At 39.5% G+C, this 19723-nt stretch overlaps 2 protein-coding genes across 5 annotated transcripts in view; both read right to left on the bottom strand.

The window, feature by feature from the left end:
- SLC17A8 (solute carrier family 17 member 8) overlaps window positions 1–4355 on the bottom strand; it is a 29354-nt gene extending 24999 nt beyond the window's left edge. For both annotated transcript variants that reach the window (XR_013231296.1, XM_077339192.1), the window contains exon 1: window positions 3943–4355. Coding sequence is in view for 1 of the 2 variants with exons in the window: in XM_077339192.1 (XP_077195307.1) it covers window positions 3943–4043 (101 nt within the window). In the remaining variant the exon portion in view is untranslated. The remainder of the gene's footprint in view (window positions 1–3942) is intronic.
- Window positions 4356–10759: 6404 nt separating this feature from the next.
- The window catches only part of SCYL2 (SCY1 like pseudokinase 2), a 34634-nt gene continuing 25670 nt past the window's right edge, over window positions 10760–19723 (bottom strand). For all 3 annotated transcript variants that reach the window (XM_077339167.1, XM_077339169.1, XM_077339170.1), the window contains 2 exons: window positions 18162–18281; window positions 10760–15670 (listed from right to left, as the gene is read on the bottom strand). In XM_077339167.1, the coding sequence (XP_077195282.1) occupies window positions 15047–15670; window positions 18162–18281 (744 nt within the window). In that variant the 3' untranslated portion in view covers window positions 10760–15046. The remainder of the gene's footprint in view (window positions 15671–18161; window positions 18282–19723) is intronic.

Below are 19723 nucleotides of genomic sequence, written 5' to 3'. Positions count from 1 at the left end.
TCTTATGGTCTCTAAAGGCAGTTTCTCACCATATCAGATCAGGGATCTCTGCACTCTTCAGAGCTATCATCCAGTTTAACTGGGTCTGAATTTTCTTCTTTCTCTAGAAGATCTATCCCCTTTCTGTGACCCAAAAGGGATTCTCCAACTAACTACCCACTTGTAAACTGGGGAAACTTTCCCCAGTTCTATGTGTTAAACTGTTCTCAGTCAGTACTTGACTCTTCTCAAATAGGGTTGAAATCAGACTGAATTCTTCCCATCAGTCTATTTCTCCACTTCAGTAGATTATAAATTTGTCCCTAGTGACGGGGACATTCCTGGAGGGCCTGAGGGAGGCAATGGTTCGTTCTCTATTAAAGAAACCATTACTGTATCTGTGTGACTCTGTCGCACTCTGTCACATCTTGTGTGCCTGGGGAAGGTGGTTGAGCAACTGGTCACATTGCTAGCATACCTGGAAGAAACTTTGGTCCTTGACCTATTCCAGTCAGGTTTCTGCCCAGGCTACGGGGTGAAAAGAGCACTGGTTGCCCTGACAGATGATCTCCAAAGACAGCTGGACTGAGGTGGGTCAGCGCTACTCATATTACTAGATCTTACAGCAGTGTTTGATGTGGTAGACCACGAGCTTCTTGCTCGCTGCCTCATCAACATAGAGATATGGGGCATATCCGTGGGTTATCTCCTTTCTCTGGGGTCAAGGGCAACGGTTGCAATCGGGGAGAGTCAATAGTGCCTCTGACACCACCAATATTCTACAGGGGGCAGTCCTCTTCCTGACATTATTGCCAGACTGATCCAGAGCTATGGGCTTGGGTGTCACCAATAAGCGAATGAGCCCTCCTGATGGATGGCTGATCAGATGCCTCTTCAAACTCGTTGGTTGGGTGTGTTGGGACAGTGATAGAGTGGATCAATGATAATTGCCTGAAACTGAACCCTTCAAAGATAGAGGTCCTGTGGCTAGGAAGGAAACTGTCAACTGCACTAAATCACAATTTCCAGGAGGAGGGCTGGATGGGGCTCTAAAATGCAAGAGCCCTGAATTCAATCTATCTCTGCCTTGCACAGAGAACGGATGGGGTAAGTAAAGGGTTAAAAATTCAGCTATGTACTTCAGCCACACAACTTTAGTCTATGCAAAATTATACTGAGAATCTACCAAACATTTATATAATATCAGTAGAGAATGAAAACTTATTTAAAAAATGAAAAACAAATCTGGAGTTATTCTCCTGACCAGAAGGTGAACAGTACATGCTTTACTGGAATACAAATATGAAGAATGAGAAGTTTGGCAATTATAGCAATTATTACAGATAAACAATTAAGAGCAGATAGCTGTTGAAGAGAAAGGGGAAACGGTGGATTCAGAGAAAGCTTCTATAATTTTATAGTATTTTGTCAAAATTGTATTTTCAAACACAGAAATCTTTTGCACTTTGACAAAAATGTTAAGTACATTTTAGTAGCAAATTGTCAGCCAACGTCTGAACATGATTAGCTACTTGCAATATGCAATTTTTGGAAAACCTTTAAAAATTCTTGTTGGAATTGTAGGTGGAATTTATTTTTTGATGTCCAGCTTTTATAATATTAATTGCTGGTTTTATTTATTTATGACATGGAAATAAATCATCCTGAGAGCATGTGGAGATTATATGAAACCAGGCTGTTCTGATCAATTATCATTAGAAGCTGGCTGAAGTGCTGCAAAAGTCTTACAGTTCTAAAGTCCCTCTCTTTTGAATATATCCAAATAAAACAAATTTAAAGTCCAATACCTCAAATAATTGAAACCAGGAAATGCACAGTTCTCTGCCTATATATGTCTACAAATTCAAACTAGATCTTTTATGCATAGCTGTCCTTGCCACTAGGAGACAAAGGAGCACAGCTAGAAAAGCATTTGGGGGTGGGGGTGTCCTTTTGCAGCAACTAGGAGTTTCTTTCCTTTTCTGCAAGTCAGGAATAACAACATGAAAGCAACAATATGAATTTGTTGCTGCTGGTACATTGCCATAGGTAGAAGCAGAAGGGCTCAGCAATGTACTCTCTACACATGAATAAAGAAAAATAAATATCAGAAACCCAATGAAACTTAAAGGATATTGAAGACTTAGATTGGAAATGGAATGGAAGAGGAAAAAAATCACACAATAATATTGGATCATTAACGTCCCAATAAATCATCCAGTGTAGATCTGGATACCATTTTAATATTATGACAAAATATCAGAGGTATGCTATACTTACCCAACTTTTTTTGAAAGGGGGGGGGGAAACAATAGTACACAGATAGCTGAGATTTGCCAGTTATCCATAGATAACATCATTTAGATGATTACAATAAACATGATAGTCAGTGATTGCTGAAATATACCCATAGTTAATAACTGTTGAGTTGTGAAAATCACAAGTATCACCAAGTGCCTTTGGCCAGTGACCAAACATCTTCCTAAATTTCCTTGATTTACTAATAAATGACATTTACCAAGGCGCCTTGGAAAAAGTTCAAAATATGCATGGACATTCAACCATTTGTTTACTGGCAAATCACAAGAAAGCCTTTAGAAACCATAGGGAAAGAACCCTCTAGCCAAAGCAAAACAGTATGCAAGGACTGCCCTTCATTTCATATGTCATACCTTTCCCCTTGCTACTGAAATTTTCACCTGCTTGTCCTCACATACTATACAATGTAAGATACAGTATATTTTAAAGCCTTTTCACACAGTTGCTGACATAATTTTAAAAATGAAAATGTAATTCTGTCACATTAGAAATTATTTTTAAAAGTTGGCTCGCTCTTGTTTATGAATTTTCCTCAAGTGAAAAAGCTGTTCCAATCTGTACTTAAAGAGTGCAAATGGGGTCTATCCAAGAAAACCAGTTTAGTTCCTGTGAACCTAGACAATAAAAACAATCCATTATACAGTCCATTTGTATTACTATATGTTGTAATGTCTGTATACTATACTAGTCCTTCTAGTGGTCCTGTAAAATGAATAATATGAGTAGGCTGTTTCTGGAATGAATATCATAAATATCTGCTAATGAATAAAAATGTCATAAGTGATTACTTGTCTAATGAAAGAAGAGTTTCAATGTCTGGCTGCAAAAAATTTTATACTATACTATGATTATAAATTATATCCTGGTAAATCTGAAATTCAAGATTTCAGATTTGAGTGTTCAATATGAGTGTTCCCAATTTTTCCCCATGCACATATCTTTTGTCTTGTGAGTTACTCTTTTTACTGCATAAGTACATTATAGACAGTATCCAGCTAAACTAAAAGGCTTGTATGCAGGATGCAATGTTGCATTAAGCATGTTGCATTAACTAGAAGTACTATTCTAAACATGTAGACTCAGAAATAAATCCCATTGAAGTCAATTGGACTCCTTAGTAAAAGTTTTTAAGAGGATGCACAATTAACTTGGACTAGTCAGCTAAACTTGTTTAGAATTAAGGTATTAATGCCATTTACGTCCATATGAGTTTATTTAACTCGGTCTGTAATTGTTATCCTGTCATGGTATAAAACTACATAAATAACCATATTAATTGTATTTTCTGTGGTTTTATTTCTTTTTAAAAGGCATAGGTATAAACCATATTCCATTCTATTTTTTAAAAGTTTGTACTGCTTTTTTGGTGATACCGTTTAGCGCTAAAGCAATTCATAACTGAATTATAGTTCAGTTATAACATGGTATTATTTACAATATTAAGTGCATTTCAGATTGTGGCCTGTTTCACAAATAAAATCTTTCCTGGTTTAACAGCAAACATAACTGAGGTTTACTATGCTGTGGCTTAGTTAATAAGGTGCAGAATTCTGCATATGCCACTTACAGCCCCTTATCAGTACAACTTTCATATGCAAGCTTCTTTGATCTGGTCTCTCTTGGAAGTTTGTATCAGTCTTTTACCTTTGGAAGTGTCCCAGTGAGTCACTAACAGTATTCTTCACCTCTTCCTTCCCAGGCTTTAAAAATCTCTCCCTTAATGAATTAAATACCTCAAAAGGCATCTTGACTTCCTTCTCAAATAAATCCTTTAGTTGAACATTTGCTTGCTGTATTGTGTTTTTCCTCAGACTTTTGTAGTCTCCCTCAGTTCTCTTGTGTTAAAATCCTGGGAGGGTGAGAACACGATTAAGTGGTATCAGCGTTAATCCTCAAAAATGTCAGTCGGATTGAAAATTTCCGAGGAGTGTCCCCAAAATCACCAATAGCTGAAGCAAGATTTTTGCTGCTCTGTTTTTATTGTTCTGGTACTGATATTGATGATCTTCAATGGAAGAGGCTAACACAAAAGGTCACCTTGAGGTTGGTAATATGGGACCTGGTGCTTCTGCCTGTGCATCTGACTGAAGCACATTATAACTGCTCATCCTCTTTCTCTGCTTTATTCCACCGTCTCTCTCACACACAAACTGTGCTAGGTGATGCTATAGTAACGAACACAATACCTGTCCCTCTGGCCACTCAAGCTTATTAATAGGAGCTCATTCATGACAAACTTTATTAAACATTTATAAGTTCTCCCTTCCCATCACAGGATGTGGCTAGCAGTTCCATTATAATTTCTATCCCCTCTTTCTCCTAAGCATCCCCCCCCCCTCAATTGCTTGCTGTGGCCTTAGAAATATATTAATGCTCTACACGTCGCTTATGACTGATATCACTTGTGCCTCCACAATAGAGTCACAGAATTTTTTGAAAATGTTGCTCTGTCAATAGCCCTGAACTGAATGCAAATTAGATTGCATTATTTTGAAAGTAAAGGGCATTTAATAAGTGAGCTATGAAAGCCTGACTTTCCTCCTTTTTCTGAACTCATCAAATTCTGTATGACTGAATGACTTGGTTCTAGCTTTAATAAGACTGTATATTCTAGGTAAGCATAAACAAAATAAAGTTGGATCAAAAACAATGCCAACAGTTCATAAGCTCCCCCCCCAATTTACTGTCTCTTAAGGGAAAATTAGAGCCAGTCCTCCAGTTGTTGATTAATGTACTAAACTTTCCACTTGACACAAGCAAGTGCAGTTTTGAGACATGAAACACAGTGTGTATTCATCTCCCAGTCAGGATCTAGTGACAAGAAGCCAAACAAAAATTGGTAGAGGTAAGGGCAAGTATTCCAGGCACTTCCAGGTTTTACATGAACAGGAAGAAACAAACAGGAAGTGACCTAAGGATCTAGATAATGTCCTCAGAGAAGTGAAAATGATCATTTATATGCACCATCCTTGATCTCCTTGGTTTGTTATAGCTCCTGGGCCAGGGGAGAGAAGACTTGGCAACAAGCTAGAAGAAGATTTTATAAATTCTTCAAGAGTGGGCAGAATCCCAACTAGTTCCATAGGAGCTCTTTCACCGGGTTTATGGTTGAGGACAGTTTGGACAAATAAACATACAAACAATAAAGGGCCTCCCCTGTTGCAATCCAACAACTCTTATTGGCTGCCCCAACCTGAAGAACTAATGGGGATATCACAAACTTTTGGGTAGATTTAACTGTTTAATTTGTTTTAATTGTTTAAATGATTTTAAATTGTTATTGCATTTTAAGAATATTGTAAACTGCCCCAAGACACAGTGCCGAGAAGGGAGGTCTAGAAATTTGATAATAAATACAATAAAAAAGCATAAGCTAAGCTGTACTTCATGCCTGGCTGGGGAGGACAGAATATGGAGGCCTGCACAGATGGTTATGGTTGCCAGCTCTGGGTTGGGAAATATCTGGTGTTTTGGGGAGTGGAGTCTGGGGAGGGTAGGGTTTGGAGAGGAGAGGAACCTCAGTAGGGCACAATGCCATAGAGTACAGCTCCCAGAAGAGTCCTTTTCCCCAGGCAAACTAATCTCTGCATTCTAGAGATCAATTATAAAAGCAGATCTGTAGGTCCCAACTGGAAGTTGGCAAACCAATTGGTAGCAGCTCAGCAGCCTCCGCCAGCCTGCGAAAGTGCTGGAAGCCTCTACAAGGTCCCCACTAAAGGTAATTCTGTCTTTTACTCAATGGCTTTACTGATGTATACGATCCATATATTTGGGAGGCCAAACGTTTCAGCAATGATAATAGATTGAAGTGGGTAGCTGTGTTGGTCTGAAGCAACAGAACAAATTTAATATCCAGGGGCACCTTTAAGAGCAACAAAATTTTATTCAAGGTATTCATTATATCTGAGGAAGTGTGCATGCACAAGAAAGATCATATCTTGAATAAAACTTTATTGGTCTTAAAAGGGCCACTGGACTCTAAATTTGTTCAGCAATGATAATGCTTTAGCGAGATCTGTCAATCAAGAAGTCCATTGTCTCCAGCAACTCACATAGATTTATTAATTGTGGATAATATCCTTCGACTGGCAATTTTGCATGTCTTCTAAATGCAATCCATTATTGATGCTGAGTTTTCATGGCAAAGCAGAGAGATGTAAAGAAATTAGAATGGTTTAATATTTTACTTGGAGTTTTGAGTGTTAAAGATCCTCTACTTGGATTCTTGATGGCCTATCAGTTATCATTCTGTCTCACATGTAGCATTTCTGGAAAAGATGCTTGAGAGGGCTGTCACGGACCAGCTGTCAGCATACTTGGAAGAAGCTTCGGTCTTAGACCCATCCCAGTCAGGTTTCTGGCCTGGCCATGACAGTGATAGTAGCCCTAATGGAAGACTTCTGCTGCCAGTTGGACTGGGGCAGGTCAGTGCTGATTGTGCTATTAGACCTCTCAGTAGTGTTTGACACAGTCAACCATGAGCTTTTAGGTCACTGCCTCACCGATGCCGGGATTAGAGGGACTGCCCTCCAATCGCTTTCCTTTCTCCAGGATCACGGACAGAGAGTAGCAATAGGAGAGAGTTTTTCAATCTGTCACCAACTGGCAAGTGGAGTCCCTCAGGGGGCAGTTCTCTCTCCAATCCTATTTAATATCTGTATGCACACTCTTGCTCAACTGTTGTGTACGTATAGGCTGGGCTGTCACCAATATGCTCAGCTCTTCCTCCTGATGGACAGTTGCCTTGATTCTCCCCCAGAAACATTAGCCAGCTGCCTGGAAGCAGTGACAAAGTGGCTCAAGCAGAGTTATCTGAAGCTCAACCCTTCAAAGACCTGTGGCTTAGGAGGAAGGGTCCAAGTGAGAAAGTGTGCCTCCTCAACCTGGACAGAGTACAGCTATCAGTGGCCCACTCCACCAGGAACTTGAACCTCCCTCTTATGGAAACCACTGCTGATCTGTCCAACCCATAGGGCCATCAGTATGCCATAGTTAATTCAAGGTTCTTTCCATTGTTCTACCATTCTAATATATTGTCTACTGTTACCATTGTATTATTATTGTCACAATTATTGTTATCTGTATTGTTCCTGTTCTATGTAAACTACCCTGAACCTTCACAGAGGGCACTATATGAATATAATAAATAAATAAAATTCTTAAGATGTGCTATAAAGTAATTTGACAAATTTCATATGTATGTTGCTGAATTATCATTGCATTTCTGCATGGTGGGGTAAAACATGAGTGTCTTCCTGCTGGCAAATGTGGGATGGTAAATCTCACATTTCCAGCCCTCCTTATGGGGAGACCCTCTGTTTTCCCTCTGCCTTGTCAGGGCTTTTTGCGTCCTAAGGAGGTTGCAAGGGAAAACAAGGCCAACTTCTCCCTTTGATCCTTTGCTTTTCAATCACAGCAAGACACCAATCACAACACAGCATTTCTCTCTTGGACTGAAACTTTCTTTTCCCCCAGCCCTGAAATTAATTTCTTTTTTTTTTAAAGGCACTTCTGTGTTGCTATGCAATAATGCCATAACACAGATGCATCTTTAATAATATCCACTCTGCCCCATTTCTATGGAGAAATGCCAGAATGATACAGCATTCCCCACCTTTTGGGGGATTTGTATTTTTTTTTGGTACTTTATTTCTTCTTGGGTGGATTTCTGAGACACTGCACATTATTATTATTATTATTATTATTATTATTATTATTATTAGTTTATTATATTTATTTCCCGCCTCTCCCAACAGGCTCGAGGCGAGTCACAACTAACCCCATTAAAATTCCCATTAAAACATCAATCTACTAACATGACGGCTAAAAATCCCATCCCTCCCCCAATTATCAAAGAGGTGAAGAGGAAAGGACAGGGGAGTAGCGTACACTCTAACTCCCGGGGGGGGGGGAGTGATGTCCCTGATTCGCTGACCCCAGCCTCAACCATAGACCTGGTGGACATAGACCTGGTGGAAGAGCTCAGTTTTACATTGTTCCTGGAGCCGAAAAATACATTATGTGCTGATAGTAGGCTTTAAAACAAGCTGTCCAGACCCCTGTAGGATTGGCAGAAGGCAAGCAGATCACCCTGTTTTTGCCTGCCCCAGGCTGGGCAGGTAGCTGAGGCCCCAAAAGGCATTTTAAGCTAATGGTAGGCTTAAAAACAAACTGCTCAGACCTCCTGTAAGATCAGATCACCCACTCTCCCTCCTCTTTCCAAGCTCATTTCCCACCTCCAGAAAATGCAAATAGGACTATTTTTGCCTGGCCCAGTTGTGATAAGGCTGAATGGGTAACTGAAGCCCAAAAAGACATTTAGTGCTAATGGGAGACTTAAAACCAAAGCCCACAGATAGCTGAATGATCCAGAGAAAGCTGCTAGATCATCCCCCATTTCCCAGCTCATTACCCACCGCCCCGAAAAAGACCATGGACACTTGAAAGATTTTATTTTACCTTGGAAAATGTAGATTTGTGGTCCCGCTGCAACACGGGCCATGCTATTTTAAAAAAGAAAAATTACTCAAAGCAGGAAATGGAGGGGGGGGGGGGGGACAAAGCTGCTCAGACTATCGGATATTTCCCTCTCCATACAGTCTTTTCCCTGGTTGCTCACTAGTAGCTCTTGCGTTTTAGGGTAGTAAATCCACTTTCCTAGATTTACTGCATTGCACTTTAAAGGTGAAATTGTGAGCCACCTACTGGACAGCCTCAGGATGTTGCCAATGTCATGTGGAGGGACCTGAATATGCTGCTAACATTCGTAGGCTGCCCAGCTACATTTTGCATGTGCCTACCTAGTTGCATGTGCACATACCTAGTTGTGCTTTCCTTTGAAACCTCATCAGGAGGCAAAAAGCTGCGACTGGACAGCCGGAAAATGCAGGAGGGGGCTCCCGTGAGGGCAGCAAACATGACTTTTACCATCCCATGTTTGTAAGCAGAAAGCCACTCGCATTTTACCATGCCGTGCAAAAATGGTCTTACATTTTACTTGCCTTCAACCTTTGTTTCCATACTTTTTGAATTGTAAGTCCATACATTTTGCAAGTATATAAGTTAACTGATTTACTGAAAAGAACTCACTTAGTATTTGAGCACAAATAAATCTGTTAGATCAGTTAAAATAGTTTTAAAATGATTTATGCAAGCATTTGAAAGTTGAACAAGTTGATGAAGACTGCAGTTCTCTTCTTGCAGCAGTTGCTTTTGTCAATCTTACACATTCACTTCATGGAACAGGCTTAAAAAATATTAATGAAATCTAACAAATGTAGTAAGGATAACATCAGTTTCCACATGAATGAAGCCTGTAGATTGAAGTCTGACATACAGCCACATATAGCTTAAGAACAGTCACACAATTAAATGTGCATTGGGTGGCCTCACTCAAGTTGCTATGTTATGGTGACATCTTATGGCCATTTTGAAATATTTAAAACTGTTCTGTCTTCCAATTTCACTACACTCATGTTTAGAATATGTGTACCTTTGTTCTTTTTCAAGTTCCAGGGAAAATAAGATACATTCCCAGTTCAAAAGAATTTAACTGTCAAATACTGTATAAACAGTTCAAAGGAAAAGGTATTGGTTTGTGCTTGAATTAGAGTTGCTCATTCCATTAGAGAAAAAAGATCTAGTAATCTCTCATATATAACAATACAAAACATATCACTGCATAGCCTTAAAGCTAGTGCATTGGATTTGTCAACTTAAAGAGGGAATCCTAATTGGTCCTGGAAGAGCTGCAGGAAAGGTAATTGAGGCTGTCCACAAGCCAAAGTCAGCTATCATAAGCCTGTTTATCAATACTTTAAAACTTTCTTGAATGGATGGGGGTTCCGAGGTCGGTAAAATGAGTACCCAGCTTGCTGGGGGGTAAACGGTAATGACTGGGGAAGGCACTGGCAAACCACCCTGTATTGAGTCTGCCAAGAAAACACTAGAGGGCGTCACCCCAAGGGTCAGACATGACTCAGTGCTTGCACAGGGGATACCTTTACCTTTACATTTAAATTTTATTTATTGTATGATATGAGCGTATATTGTCATGTCAACCCCCCCCCCATACACACATAAAATGGCCAATGATGGGCCTGGAGGGGGTGGGAAAGGGAGTTGTTCTAGGTGGGCATGCACACAGTTTATTCTGTTCAATCTTGCCACTTCTGGGGTTTCTCAGAGCATGAAGAATGTTTCAGGGGCTTTTCAATGATACAAAAAAAAAGTTGAGAAAGGCTGCTTTAAATGGATAGCTAACCAGTCCGATGAAATTTTACATTATAATTCACAAAGTGTCACCAAGAGCCAATATGAATGAGCAACAGCCATTTCTATTCTAGCCACTATTTTACTGGTAAAGTCATGTAGAACAGTATAAAACTCACACATATTCACAGTCAATTGCAAGCACTGGATTTTTTTTGAACTTACGACATTTCACTCTTATCTGAAAAACTGAAAATATGAAAAGGCTTTTTTATTTCAATAAAGCAACATCATTTAGGATTTCAAAACTACACAATTCTTCCATTCACAGTACAAAGTGGTAGTAATTTCTTGTAACCATCACTGTACATTTTACACATTACTGGTCTGGAAAGTTGATATAAGAATAGATTTGTTTTGAAGAGCAGTGAAGTCCAATCAACCGAAATAGAGTGCCATGCTCCAAGAGTTCTGCTGATCATGACCATAGCAACACCACCGACATCATCACTTTACACACAAGGGATTCTAAGCCACTAAGCATCTGTACATTTAGATACACATTAAATAATTTCAGTCAGGCCTGAGTTAAATACATATAAAACCATCTTGATATACAACTCCCAATTTAGGAGATTATAGAACACGGTGCTGTCTGGATTTAGAACTTTGATGAAAACTTTTTTTTACAAATTTCTTATTTCTTATTTTCAAGAAATTTTAAAGAATTACTTTAAAGATGTAAATGCAAAGTCAAGAAATTCTAGGGGCAATAGCCCTAGTTTTAGTCAATTATTACTCAAACGCAAGTTATTAAAAAACTAGCATGGGTGAATTTTCTACGCAACTAGATCCCCCAATTAACTGCAGCATAAAAGCCTGCATGTGTTACATTGATCAAAAGCAAAATACAGGTAACAACCAATACATTTGTTTTGAAGAGTGAATTTGTAGAACTTTGAATTGCATAAGCCCATTTCAATTTAGAAAATACCTACAAGAAGTCCACTGTATGAAGCATCACATAACCAGGAGCTGGATAGTAATTTATTTTCGAATGATAGAACCATCTCATGCTGGTAAGATTAGCCTTATATTGTAGCAGGTACAAATAATTTTCTGAAACATACGTGTGAAATGTCAACAGCCACAAATTGACACTCTCACTGAAAAAATGTATTAAAATTTCACTAGTTTACTCTCAGTAACATTGCTTCTCAAGTTTACTTTTTTGAAATAAGGATGATAGATGGCAATAATCATACTTATTATGTGATTTTTTAATTCATGTTTCTCCAAAAATTAAGATGTCAGTACACACAAAACTGATCTGTATCTACAGCTCAGACTCAAATTATAGCTTTTATTCTTAATGCTGCCACTACAAGTAGGGATGCTTTATATTTGGTATCTGACATATTATATTTGGTATTTAACATATGAGACAGGAACATATTCACCATCCAAGGTAGTCTTTCAGCTCCTTCTTTTGAGCTTTGCTGTCTACTTTTTAAAGAAAAATCACTTCATATTCTAGGATTCCTCACTGCTCTATATGGATAATGCTAAGGAGGTTTCACATTCTTAGAACAATAAAGTGGCCTTCTTTACACTCTGATTCAGCTAATATTTCAGCTAGCATTAAAAAGCAAAACAGGATTTGATCCCTATTAAATATGAAATGGGACAAATAGGAAAGGGCTATTTAGTGTTGTCTTTTGCATTTTTCTTTCAAATTCCTTGGGTTTATTTGTATTCCATAGGATCTGGGATATTAAGAGTTCTAAAATTTCTCAATTAATAAAACCATACTATGAGAAAGACCAGACAGAATAAAGACAGTTTCTCAAGGGTACACTAAGGAATATAGCTGTTTTTGCATCTTTAATCTTCTTTACCATACCTTTCAGTCATCTACTTTGTGCCTATGAAGCCTGTCAAGTGTCTTGAAGGCATCAGCATAGAGTGAATTTCCATTAATAATGAGGCTTGAGTTCCAAAGAAAGGAAGGGAATCATTAACATGAGCAATGTATCTTATTGTGCCCATTGCAGCTCTTTTGTATGACAGTATAAAGAAAAATCTATACCATCACATTCAAGGGTCAGAGAATTTAATTACATCTACAAGGACATTAGTTTCAATATGTCTGAGCCATCTTGAAGATATGAGCTCTGGATAAAGACATGGGAATTTGTGAAGTCCTCAATTCTCCCTGTCTCCAGTTATATATAACATAATAAAATTCAAATTCACTCATTTACTTCATGGAAGAAAATGTACTCAAAATAACTCGTTCTTTTCTTCACAGAAGAAAGCTAAGCTTCTTCCGGAAACTAGGCACTGTGTTATTATATAAATATCAAACGCTAACAGGGAAATATCACCATTCTACCTCACTAACTCTGAAGAGGGAGGAAGGTTTTCCCCCATTATAGGGAATCTTGCAGACAATATATATCACACCTTCAGAAAAAATTATTCCAGTGCCTTTGTTGGGATGAAACAACAAAGTAAAATCTCCTCTGATGTAATGTAACATTAAAATACCGATTGCATACGCAGGGAAAATCTAAACAGAAAATCTTTCTCTGACAAGTGTAATTAAATTATAAATTTGACTGGCCACAAATCATCCCTGACAATGTATATGGAGTCTAGGTTATCAAGGAAATCCCTACATATAGGTATAAGATTTTACAATATATCTACAATTTGTTACATAAGCTTGAATTCTGTTCCAGCACTTTTTATTTGATTTGTCCCTTCCTCTTTTCAAGCATTTGGGAAACCGTGTTATAATATTGACCAGTTTTGAACAAAGACTTACATATGAAATTTCAATTTTAAGAAACCTGGAGACCAAAGAACTATATCTAACATTTAATGGTCATAATTTTTATGTACAAAATACATAGCTAATTAAGCATAGTTCAGTGAGAGTATCAACAGCACATGAACATCACAAGTATTTCAAAACAAAACACAATTTTATCACTGGTCCCAGAGACACAAAGTAAGAATACTAAGGCAGCAGCTATAATACAATTTAAAAAAGATATTTAAACATTATTACGACTTAAAATTGGAAATATAATTTAACAAAATACAACTCACATTTCCAGGATAAGGCCTTTGGTTTCTTAAGCAAGAAATGGAAATAATTTATTTAGTGAAAGGCTTTGAAAAATAAAGTGTGTAGGCTTTCTATAAAAAGGTAGCTAATTCTTTCCTTCTCAAAATAGCCAGCTATATGTAACAAAATCCCAAAATTCCCAGGGAATAGTTAAAGCCCAGTAGAAATAAGCAGTGGGACACATTATCTTGGAGAAATGAAATACCTTTTCCTACCCTAATCAGCAGGATATACTGCTGCATCTAGATTGGGGAATTTTTTTGATTTGGACATCAAAACATACAGTGACAGCTATTTACTCCAAATGTGGTTATTAAAGAAGTTTTGGTCTTTCAGATGACTCTGAAACTACATACAGAACAGTTTGTCTAAATGCAATAACTTTCTCACATTCATAACTTTCTTTGTGATGTATCCATTTAATCTAAAGAAACAAAACTTACTTTAACCTGAATCTATAACAAATGTGTCTCACTTGTCTGTCAAGCCCACAGCATAAAGAAGCTATCCAACTCGTTCCACAAAGTTATGCCATTTTAAGCATACTGAAAGCAATTTCTAAATTCCAACAAAACAAAGTTTGTATGAGGATTTGAATAATGTTTTGTTCATTAATTTGCACTGGTATAATTTCAGTATCCAGGTTTCAAATATAAACATGATTAAGCTACCATACATATTTAGGCAGGATTTTAAAGTCATTATACTAACAATATGGCTTCCATTGTAGGAGCTGATACCTCAATATAGATTACCAGTAGGAAAGGTATGTTGTACGATCATTCAGGCAGTATCTGTTTTGTAACAAAGAGCACCTGTTAGAAAGCTATCTCTCTCTTTTGATGTATTTATTTAGGGATAGTGATACTTGTGGAATCAATTTACAAGGGGATGAATAATTCTGTACTTCTCAAAAATTTAACTGTGTACATTTATAGAAGCTGCATAGTAATACATGCATCCAATTACAACCCATCTTATTCCAAGAGTTATTTATAACCAATTTTTAATCCAGACCTAATTTAAACATTATGAGATCAACAAGAGAACAGGGTATATATGTAGTGCATTTCATGGACTTAACAGTAAATACAATCTATTTCCTTTTTGTTTGTAATATGTTTATTTGTAGGATTACACAGTGGCTAGAAGACAAAATTCCTGAAGTGGTGAGGTATGCAATCTCTAATGTTTATAACTCTGGGTACCTGGATTCATAAAACTGACCTCAAAAGTGTAGAAGGGGAAAGGAACTTCCTGGTGTCTACAAAAATAAAGCATATTACTAGCACATTCTGGAAATGGGTTTTCTCTTCTCCATTTTGCTAGATAGAAGTTCTCAAGCCAGCTTTTACCAGACATAAAGAGATGTCTACACCGTCAATTTGCTCATGAGAACTATTATCCAAAGAGGTCTTTTAAGTCATTACTTGCTGAGCTGCTGCTTGTCATGTTGTTTGTTGGCTGCGTAAAGTTCTGAGGATTATAGAAAGGATTTCCCTGTAAACCAAATCCAGGCTGTCCCATTACATTCATTTGTGTCCCCGGAAGAGAACTGCTGGCACCCTGAGGAGGTACAAACTGATTAAGCCACTGGTTTGTTTTTTGTTGTGATAACTGATTCATACTGATTTTGGGTTTCTGAGGACCAAACAGGCTATCTAAAGCAGACATATCTGGTGGCCTGTTTTGCTGTGTTGGCTGTGAAATTGCAACTGTAGTGCTCATAGAATTGTAAGCAGGCATGTTGCCTGTAGGTAACATATTCATATTGGCCATTCCAGCACTGTTGAAGAAATTCTGGCTTGTGGTACCAACCCCCATGCTGAATCCTGAAGGCTGAAATCCTACATTAGCATTTAGTCCATTTCTCTTAGTGCTTTCAGCAGGTGATGAAAACCCTACTCCAATACCCATAGATGGAACTGAAGAAAAGCTACTTGAGGATGGAACTTTAGGTCTGTTGAGAGACTGGGTGGCCAATGATGACATGTTATCTATCAAAGTATCGGTCAAGTCCTTGGTCTGAAACAAACAAACACAAAACCAGTGTAATTAAAATACTTTTCTGCAACATGAATTACTAGTAATTGCCAGATAATAAACTAAAAGCAACTTGATGAAATTACAAGAACAACGTATCCTTATCCATGGTTCCTCTATATATTTGTGAAACAGCCTGGGGGGTAGAACATGTCTGGCTGTCCAAGTTGGAATAGGGCCAATCAGGGTGTAGCCGGGAACGCTGGCTGCACCCTGATTGGCCCTGCCCCTACAGCTCCCTCCCTGGACACTAACCACCTTCATCTCAGATGCGACAGAGACAGAGAGAGACACACAGCCCTGCCAGACCGAACACGAGCCCTCATTCCTCTTATTGTTCCTGCTGTGAGGGAGGAAGAGAGAGAGGCACAGAAAGAGCTGCCCCAAGCTGCTGTCAGAGACATAGAGAGAGCCGCCCCGGCTGCGACAGAGGGAGAGAGAGAGAGACAGACAGACAGACAGACAGACAGACAGCCCCAAACTGCACAACAGCTCTCCTTCCCTCCTACAAACCAGCCCTAATTACCTGCTATGCCTCCTGCTGCGAGGCACACAGAGACAGGCAGCGAGAGGGAGAGAAAGACACACAGAGAGAGATCTGCACCTTCTGGTGTCCCCTGGGTCCTAACACCTATTTCATTCCTGCTTGCGATGGGCTTTCTTGCTAGTATAAATATATTTCTGTACTTGGCTAGCTTGGTTAGGATGCATGCTGTTGTTTATATTTTCTTTTTCAGTAGATGGAACACATGGATACTCTCCCCACTACTTTGGATAGTGCTTCTACTACTTGCAATTCTTCTAGGTTAGCGATCCCCAACCTGTGGGCCGCGTACCACATGTGGTCCTTCGACTAATTGGAGGTGGGCCCCGAAGGACGCCTTCTCCCCCCAACCGGCCCTTTACTTCACCCGCCCCGGCCCTTTACAGCACACTTTGGGTGTCATTGTCTCCCATCACTCCCAGATGGGACTATCTCGTTGCAGAGAAACAAGCTCAGGGTTCCCATTGATTTGTCATTGTCATGAGTTAAAATTTCCATGAAAATAAAATGTTCCTTATGTTCATTGTTGTGGCGTGTCTGTATCTTATTTTGAAGGGATGTTTAAACATTACCATAGCGATCAGAGAGCGTTAGGGCAGTGGTTGAGAGTAAAACTACCCCTCCCCACCGGGCCTCAGTAAAAGGCATTGGGTGGTCCCTGGTGAGTGGTCCCCGGTGATAAAAAGGTTGGGGACCTGTTCTAGGTGAGAAGCTTCTGGCACAGTATTATTTGCACAGCAGCAAGTGAAAAACAAAGCACTTACAGTCAAATGAAGCTAAAATGAGGACACTGATAGGTAGGATCACCATATGTTGAAAGTTACTTGATGACACTTAAAACACACACACACAGATTTGGAATACAGGCAGCTTACACACAGGGATTTTTCTCTACATGGAAAACAGGTCCCTGTGTTTCTTGGGAGTTTCCACATGTAATGCTCATTCTGAGAGTCACCTGTAGGACTTCGCAAGGCTTTTGTGCTTAAATCATAAGGAAAACTTCATTTTATCCAGTTTAAACTAGAAAATGCAGAATGGCGGAGGGTGGAAACTGCCCAGAGCCAATGGGAGAAGGGGGGGGGGGATGAGATTTGCCTTAAATGGCAGAGCTCTATTTTTCCTCCCACCCCTTTCCAGAACTTTAGACATCCTTTTTCTCTTTTCCCAGTTGAATCAGATTGCTTTTGGGTTTAACACCGTGGCTGAGCTATGAACATGAAGAAGAGAATTATTGGACTGTGGGGCAGTGGGGGTAGGAGTCATTGGTTCCTAGTTTTTGCACTAACTTGACAAAGGGAAAGGAGAAATGGGGTGGTGTGAACAAAGAGAAGTACAAGGATGGCACAAACAAGAACACTGCTGCTGTCTGCTTCTACTCTGCTTGCTGCTGTTCTACAGTAGGGATGCCTTTTCACACTTCCACTTGGAAGTAGTCAATTCATTCCTTAATATAGGTTAAATTTAGTGTCTTCACTTAGAAATTAAATGGCTAAAAAGGTCTTTTAGAATCATAGAATCATAGAGTTGGAAGGGGCCATAAAGGCCATCTAGTCCAACCCCCTGCTCAACACAGGATCAGCCCTAAGCATCGTAAAGCATCCAAGAAAAGTGTGTATCCAACCTTTGCTTGAAGACTGCCAGTGAGGGGGAGCTCACCACATCCTTAGGCAGCCTATTCCACTGCTGAACTACTCTGACTGTGAAATTTTTTTTCCTGATATCTAGCCTATATCATTGTACTTGTAGTTTAAACAAGTTTTATTTTACCTACTGCATCCAAAGAACTTCAATAAACATCTACTTTGGATGGTAGGTTTAAATGTGAAGAGATAATAAATGAAATCAGGTAGCATATTTTCTTAGTGATTAGCTGGAATCTGTCCAAATACTGCCATAAAAAGCTCTGTTACGATACTATATTCATACCTGTTTAACTGGAGCAGTAACTGTGTGAGGCTGAGGTTTAAGTGGTTGTTGGTTTTTGAGTTTTTGTGCTTGTTCCTGTTCTTTTGCCAACTTTTGCTTTTCTTCAAGTGTAAGCGAACCCTTTAAAAAGAAAAAAAATCACTTGGTTTCAGAAACATATACCGTATTTGCCAATGTATAAGACGACTGGGCGTATAAGACGACCCCCCAACATTTCCACTCAAAATATAGAGTTTGTTACATTACATTACGGTACCTATCATTGTCACCATTGTACGGCCACAGCGTGAATGCAGCGCCTCCGGCCCTCCCCTGCATCTCCCAGTGACTGGCACTAGTGCGCATGTGCGAGCTCTGCGTAGAGAAGGGGTGGGCCGGAGCAGCACTGCTTCCCGCCGAGCAGACCAGGCCAGCTACGCCGAAAAGGCTGGCACCTCTGTCTCGCTGCTGATGCATGGCACAGCCATGCAGATGACCCGCCGTGCTGGATACCGCGCAATACTGGATGGTAAGTAGAATGAGGTGGGGGGGCATCGGGAGGCCTCTGAGGACAGCTATGTCTATCCCAACTGAAGTGCACCCGGCGGATAGGACGACCCCCCCACTTGGAGGCATGTTTTTCAGGGGGGAAAAGTAGTCTTATACGCCAGCAAATACTGTACCTAGAATGGATTAAAAACCTTGCTTTGTATTTCTGTAAATTTGCAAAATTGTCTATCGAATTCTGAACTTTGCCCCAAAATATATGATTAATACATTTGCAACATGGAACTGGGGACAGCTAGGGTGAATTTCTTTGCTAACATGAAGTTTTAGGTTTGCAGGAAAATCTGAAATCTCTTTATATACTCCCCAGGAAGACTAAAACTCCTCAAAATAACAGAAACAATGCCAATAGCTTTATGAATGCCCTCTGAACTCTCTGAGGTCATTTTGAAGTTTGCTAGGCAACCACATACTATTACTGAGCCCTCCAAACCGAAGCTATTCCCTTCAAGTGTCATTCCCTTCAAGTGTCTATTCCCTTCAAGTGTCATGTACCATGACAGAAGAAAACTTGCCACAATGCAGGTGACACAATGCAGCTGGGGCCAGCCTGGCCTCTCAGATGCCGCCATTGCACAACTCTGCCGGACCTTTCCCCAGAAGAGACTCCAAGAAAAGTAAGGATTAAAAACTGAAAAGGTTGACTAGTTGGTGGAAAGGAGAGACGGAGCCAGATTGTACAGTGGGTAGAATGTCAGATTACAATCTGAGTCCCTGCTCCACCATGGAGGATTACTGCCCTGCCATGGGAGAGTTATACACTCTCAAGCCTACACTATCTCACAAGGTGATTTTGAGAACAAAATGGAAGAGAGGAGAGAAATGTAAGACAATTTTGGTTTCCATTGGAAGGAAAGGAGTGGTATATTTTTATGTAACCTGCCACGAGTCTAAGGAAAGTGGTGGGATAGAAATTGAATGAATGAAAGAGTAAAATGAAAATAAGCAAAAGGGGAGAAACTATGAGGGCTGCCAGGGAAGGTACACAGATGCCTCCCCAACTCATTGTTGGCCCT

Source organism: Paroedura picta, chromosome 5, assembly GCF_049243985.1.
Source record: "Paroedura picta isolate Pp20150507F chromosome 5, Ppicta_v3.0, whole genome shotgun sequence".
In the NCBI taxonomy this organism is placed as follows: Eukaryota; Metazoa; Chordata; class Lepidosauria; order Squamata; family Gekkonidae; genus Paroedura; species Paroedura picta.
This window is presented reverse-complemented; position numbering and strand designations above follow the sequence as displayed.